At 55.9% G+C, this 6,271-nt stretch overlaps 1 protein-coding gene across 1 annotated transcript; it reads right to left on the bottom strand.

Moving 5' to 3' along the window:
- Positions 1 to 1,017: 1,017 nt before the first annotated feature.
- LOC121166584 (tubulin gamma-1 chain) lies at positions 1,018 to 6,233 on the bottom strand. The gene is made up of 11 exons (XM_040995799.1): positions 6,123 to 6,233; positions 5,725 to 5,837; positions 5,379 to 5,546; positions 3,975 to 4,043; positions 3,643 to 3,722; positions 3,172 to 3,298; positions 2,594 to 2,680; positions 2,342 to 2,491; positions 1,779 to 1,931; positions 1,535 to 1,696; positions 1,018 to 1,380 (listed from the first exon to the last, which is right to left on the bottom strand). The coding sequence occupies exons 1-11, from the start codon at positions 6,169 to 6,171 to the stop codon at positions 1,183 to 1,185; spliced, it is 1,356 nt and encodes a 451-aa protein (XP_040851733.1). The 5' UTR covers positions 6,172 to 6,233; the 3' UTR covers positions 1,018 to 1,182.
- Positions 6,234 to 6,271: the final 38 nt, after the last annotated feature.

Below are 6,271 nucleotides of genomic sequence, written 5' to 3'. Positions count from 1 at the left end.
CCCATCCAGCTCCCTGCTTGTGGCCTGTGAAGGCAGTTGAGGACGGCCTAAAGCCTTGGGACTCTGCACCCGTGTGGGAGACCCAGAAGAGGCCCTGGGCTCCTGGCTTCAGATCGCTGCAGTTCCAGCCATTGTGGCTGCTTGGGGAGTAGATCAATGGATAAAAGATCTTCCTCTGTGTCTCTCTTTCGAATAAAAATAAATCTTTCACAATCCTTGCCACTTTATAGGGATGTCATGAGGATTAAGCAAAATGATGCACTCAGCATGGTGCAGGCATGCTTGTTGGCTGTCACTACAACCCTCAACTCTGGGTTTTCTAAGAGCCTAATGGAGCGCTGACAATGCCCTGGAGTCTACAGGGAACCTGCTCCGCTCTTCCCAGCCTGAAGATTTAAATCCCTGAGTACTGCTGCTTCTCTGTCATGTTTGCACCAGATAAGGAAGGTAGTAGCCATTTAAATACCTGGCGATCTCCTGAGGAAGGAACTATGATGCAATAGCTAGACACCACTTTCAGCCCTGCTTGCAGGTTATGGTCTCTAACTTAATGTTGCCACTGCAGCTGCCTGAAGCAGAGGCCTGGTGACAGGCTCAGCAGCTCCGCCCTGCGACCAAGAAACTCACAAGCACTCAGTCTGATTCCACTTGTCCTGGCTCACTGTTGAGGGCTGTAGTTGTAATGGGACACAGGACATACTGATGTGAGACAGAGAAATGGCTGGCCTGTTCACTGGCTCCAAGGAGGGCTCCAAGGAGGGGGAGAGAAACCCAGAGAACATCACACAGAGCACACCTTCCTCGCTGGGGGCCTCTGTGCCCTGAGAAAAGTTCAGGTGTGTCACCCCCCTACCCCCCCCCCGTGTTCTCCGAGCCAGGGTGGGAAAAGCTGTGCTAAATTCAAGAAACTGGAGGTGGGGGCAGCTGCTTGTCAGAGTGAGGGACAAAGAACAGACATTGCTGCCTCTTGCGGCTTGAGGGCTGCACAGAGACCAGTGACTTGACTGCTTACCAGTGCTTTATTAAAGATAGTCTCATATGAGGAGAAGTGAATGCGTCCCCAGACCAACCAACAGAGTACATGGACGAGTGCATGAGGAAGTGACGCATGAGGTCCCTGATCTGTACAGAGGGGTGGTCGGGCGACCAGTAAGGCAGATGAGGGTCCTGGGCTTGGGAGACTCACTGCTCCTGGGTGCCCCAGGAGATGTAGTCCGGCCGGGTGGCTGCATGGTACTCATCGATGAGCTGCTGCACAATCTCCCTGGATGTGTCCATCTCGTCAAAGTTGTCCTTAAAGATGTCCTCCTTACGGAACTGCTCCATGAAGGCCTCCCGCTTCCGTAGCTTGTCGAACTGACGACACGTCCGTTCAAACAGCTTGGGGATGGTGGAGAGCAGGGGGTCACAAAAAAGGTGGAGGAACAGAGTGGACCAGAACCGAAGGACGTAGGCCAGGCTATCCCCCAAGCCAGAAGCAGGGCCAGTAGGGCTCTGGCAGAGGGACAGAGCAGCCAAAGAGCAGCAGACTCACTGAGGAGATGCTGGTGTGGTTGGCCATCATGAGCCCGCTGACCCGGTGGGCTGAGGGCAGGTAGGGAGACTTCCTTGACAGGGCCACCTGGATGCTGGCCGGGCCCCAGGGGATGAAGTTGGCTAGTTTGCGCTCCCGGATCCTCTGCAGGCTCTTATGGACCTGGCAGGCACAGGGAGGGTGAGGGTGGCCTCTTTCCTGGAGCCCTGTGGCTTCAGGGCTCGAGGGCAGGTGGCTCTCCTACCTGGGTGGGGTCCACCTCCCCCTGGATGATGTTGAGGATGGCGATGTAGCAGTGGTTAGTCTGGCGGTCCCGGCCTGTGGACACCATCACGTTCTTGGGCTGCAGCAGCCTCCGCATGACGTCCAGGACCGTGGTCTTCCTCACACTGGCCACCTGAGGCATGGGACAATGGGTCACAGGGGTCAGCAGGCAAGGCACCATTCAGGGACGCAGAGGAGGCAACATGTATGTCCTGCAGACTCAGAGCAGATGCCGTCTGCTGTGGGAGAAGCATCTCCATGGTTCTCAGCCCAGCAACTCCCAGGGTCCCTGTGCCATCACAGCTGATCACACGCCCTCTGTGTCACAGCAGCTGACCCCACGTCCCTCTGTGCCACCACAGCAGCTGTCCCCATGGCCTCCCAGGCCACAGGATCACAGAGCAGAGGGAAGATGGAGACATGGCAGTGAGGCCTTAGCTTGCTCTGTGCCAGTCCCTGAGCATGAGGCCTCTGGGCACTGCCATGGGAGAAGAGAAAGGCTGGTTCAGGGCCCGGCCTGGGGACCCTGATGGCTGCTCTTACTGACTGGTCCGTGGTGAGGGGGGTGTAGCCGGTCATGAGGAAGTGGAGTCGGGGTGTGGGGATGAGCGAGGCAATGAGGCCGATGAGGTCGTTGTTCATGTAGCCGGGGTAACGCAGGGTGGTGGTGCTGGCTGACATGATGGTGGACACCTGGGGACGGGAAGGCGTGTCATGGGCCTGACCTGGGCAGGACCTCCCTTTCGCAGAAGCCCTCCAGCAAGAGGGCGTCCGATGTGATGGAGTGGGGCTTACCAGCTGGTTGATCTGGGAGAAGGACGGGTTTTGGATGTGCAGTCGGTCAGTGGCTATCAGGTTCAGAGCTGTGTTGTCCAGCACCACCTGGGGAGAGAGAGAAGCATGTGGCCCGTTTATGGGATGAGAAATCACAAGGCCCACCTGAGCCCGGGCTCCCTGGCCTTGGCTTTCATGGTAAGAAAAAGCCATCTAAAAGGAATTTGTGTACATGGTTAAAAGACACATTGTAAAGGGTTCAGAAAGGCTGTATGGACATTCTAAAGAAATTATGTATTTATTTACTTATTTAACAGGCAGAAACAGAGCTGCCATCTGCTGGTTCACTCCCCGAATGCTTTCAAGTGCTGCAGGCCAAAGCTACATGATGGCAGGAGCCTATGCAGTCTGAGCCATTGATTGCCACTGCCTCCCATGGGCTGCTTCAGCAGAAGCTGGAGTCAAAGCTTGAGCTGGGCATTGAAACCGGGCACGCTAGTGTGAGACACAAGCACCTTAATGCTAAATGCCCAACAAAACTAGATATCGTAAGTGTGTGACAGGGATTAGCAGTGGGGACAGGCAGACCCCAGACTCACCACGCAGTCTGCGTTCTGGGTCAGCCTCTTGAGTGTGAGGAGCGAGTTGTAGGGCTGAACTACCACATCGCTCATCTCGTCCTGGTTGGGAAACACCGAGTAGGTTTGTACCAGCTTCTTGGGGTACCTGGTGGTGGTGGAGGGAAGGGATAGAGCATCAGTGCAGCAGACCTGAGGCTTGGCGAAGGAGCTCCCCAAAAACTATCCTGACGTTCTTGGGGTTATTGGGGTGTAACCTTCAGTACTGAACGGGAGACTTGACTTTAAAACAGCGTAGTCCCAAAGAGCAAAGGCAGAGAGGCATCTTGCTTGCTAGGGTTCCAACTGCAAAGCCAGCCACAATCCCCTGACCAAGTCCCAGTACTGGGAGCTCGGGTTCTCACAACTCACTTTCCTCAGCAGGGAGGAAACACAGGCTCTTTCTGCTGAAGCAAACAGGGAGCACCTCCGTCGCTCCAAATACAGGCTTACCTGTCGTTCAGCCTCTCCAGCAGGTAGGAGCCGAGGCCAGAGCCTGTCCCGCCAGCGATGGAGTGACACAGCACGAAGCCCTGTGCAAAGAAAGGGCAGTCAGGGCCTAGGAGTCTGGTGGCAGGTTTTCAAACTTGATCCATCTCATCATCTCATGCACTCCGATCTTCTCAAGTGCCTCCCCCTTCCCTCCCGCAATGCTGTAGGTGACTCTGCCCCATCCTGGGGAAGGCCCATGGCTTCTGTCCAGTGCACAGGGTACACAAGTGGGCCTGGTGCCTAACAGGGACTTGAGGGTGTCACCCAGCCACCAGCTCTCCTGCCAGGCTCACCTCCAGACTGTCGCTCCCATCCGCCTCTCGGTCTATAATGTCAAAGATGTCCTCGTGGATCTTCTCCCCCTGTGCAGGCACGGAGAGGGCCAGCGTGGGACAGGGCCGTGGGATGACAACCTGGGCCTTAGCAGAGCCTGATCCCCTCAGAGGCCTCCAGGTCCTTTGTGGGAGCATGGCTGCCTCACTTTTCACCTTTCTGAGGCTGCACATCACAGTGGTCCCAAGTACGCTACACACAGGTCACCTGGGGTCCTGTGCCAGCTCTTGTTCTATTAAGGGGCTGTGGGCAGGTTACTTAGTCTCTCAATGCTCTAGTTTCTGCATCTGTACAATCAGTGTAATAACACATCTCTTATCTACAATTCTTGGGGGTGGAACAGTGTTGTGGTGCTGTGGATTAAGCCACTGCCTGCAAGGCCAATATCCCATAGTGAAATGCCAGCTGCTCCGCTTCTCAGCCTGCTTTCTACTAATGCATCCTGGGAATGCAATGAATGACGGCCCAAGCACTTGGGTCCCTGCCACCCAAATGTGAGACTTGGATACAGTTCCTAGGTCCTAGCTTCAGCGTGCACCAGCCCTGCTTGTTGTGGTCATTTAAGGAACCAGTGGATTTAAGCTCATTCTCTCTCCCCCTCATATTCTGGGCAGCCTGGCCTAGCTCTGGCTGTTGGGAGAATTTGGAGAAAGAACCAATAGAAGATCCCTCTCTTTCATTGTTGTTCTGCTTTCAATAAATACATAAATTTTAAAAAAACAAACAGGGCCCGGTGCCGTAGTGTAGTGGTTAAAGTCTTCATCTTGCATGCGCTGGGATCCCACATGGGCGCCGATTCTAATCCTGGCAGCCCCACTTCCCATCCAGTTCCCTGCTTGTGGCCTGGGAAAGCAGGCAAGGATGGCCCAAAGCCTTGGACCCCGCACCCATGTGGGAGACCTGGAAAAGGATCTGGGCTCCTGGCTTCGGATCAGCACAACACCGGCCACTGAGGTCACTTGGGGAGTGAATCATCGGGTGGAAGATATTTCTCTCTGTCTCTCCGTCTCTCTGTATATATCTGACTTTGCAATACAAATAAATAAATCTTTAAAAACAAACCACAAACATAAAACGGTCTATCTCCACTGTGATTTGTTGTTGCTAAGCAAGCCCTAAGTCTTCACTGTCTGAGTTTTTTGGATTCTGAAAAGGCAGACAGGAGCCTGGGAGGCTTAAACCATTTGGTAGAGGGAAGAACTTAGAATGGCCCAGCAGATTAGTGATACTGGCAATCTATCTTTAACTCCCCACAGCCTCTCTCTCCCCCCCTTCAGTATTCACACATCCCAGAGCCCATGCAAAGTCAAAGGGCTTCTCCCCTCTCAGGGACCTGCAAGTGGTTCAAGGAAACAGCAAATGACCTGGGAGAATCCGCTAGCCCAGTTGTTGCCAGCTCCGCCTCCATGTTCGGACAGGTAGATGTTTTCTGGGTTGTAGAGCTTGGCGTAGGGAGAGTTGAGGATGGAGTGGATCACCCGGGGCTCCAGGTCCAGCAGCACGGCTCGTGGGATGTAGTGCTCATCGTCTGCCTAGGAGCAGGGGTCCAAGGAGGGGCCCTGTCAGCCAGCGCCCGCCTGGTCCTCAGGCCCCCAACCCTCGCTCATGCCCGCCCTCCTGCCTCAAGCCAGCCTGGGCAGGGAGATTTCCGGCCCTTCCCTTCAGGCCCCTTGCGGGTTGGGGAGGCCCTGGTAGAGTCACTGGGGGCACCTGGTAGAAAAAGACATCCTTGCGGTCCGTGCCCTCGGTGGCAAACTCCTCCACGATGCCCTCCGGGCTGATACCATGCTCGGCGCACAGCTGTTTCCAGAACTCGAACCCAACTGGAGGAAGAGGTAGGCGGGGAAGAAACAGGATATGTAGGGCTGGGCAGGTTCCGAGTGGGAGCCTGAAGACTGAGAACCCAGGTCAAGCTGCAGGACTCGCCTGCGAGTGAGACACAGGCTGCCTGACTGCGACCGGGCAGGGGAGGGCCCCTCGGGGAAGGGCGACGGGACCCCGGGCTCAGGGTCGTCCCACCTTCCGCACTACTACGATTCTGCAAAGGGCAGCAAGGTCCCACTGCAGCTAAGCAACCTGGCTGGTGGAGGGGCCGGAGGTTCGCTCACTCTGATTGCCGCACTGGCCCAATTGCAGCGTGATGATCTCCCTCGGCATCGCTGCCAGGTACAAGCGTTGCAGTCGCTCCCGCCAGCAACGCCGCCGCTCGCCGCCCGCTCGTCGCAGGACGCAAGCGTCTCACACCCCGCGCCGCCCG

This window comes from Ochotona curzoniae, unplaced genomic scaffold (assembly GCF_017591425.1).
Source record: "Ochotona curzoniae isolate NIBS_2020 unplaced genomic scaffold, NIBS_Ocur_1.0 patch175, whole genome shotgun sequence".
Classification (NCBI taxonomy): Eukaryota; Metazoa; Chordata; class Mammalia; order Lagomorpha; family Ochotonidae; genus Ochotona; species Ochotona curzoniae.
Note: the sequence above shows the minus strand (reverse complement) of the source record. Positions and strands in the feature narration are given on the sequence as shown.

Bases quoted from the DNA above. Each gene is read 5' to 3' on its own strand.
- LOC121166584 (XM_040995799.1), bottom strand. From the start codon at position 6,171: ATGCCGAGGGAGATCATCACGCTGCAATTGGGCCAGTGCGGCAATCAG. The intron at 4,044-5,378 runs GTCATTTGCTGT...GTGCCTGCACAG, and splicing joins GGGCTAGCGGATTCTCCCAG to GGGGAGAAGATCCACGAGGA. The intron at 1,697-1,778 runs GTAGGAGAGCCA...TGTGCCTGCCAG, and splicing joins GGGAGGTGGACCCCACCCAG to GTCCATAAGAGCCTGCAGAG.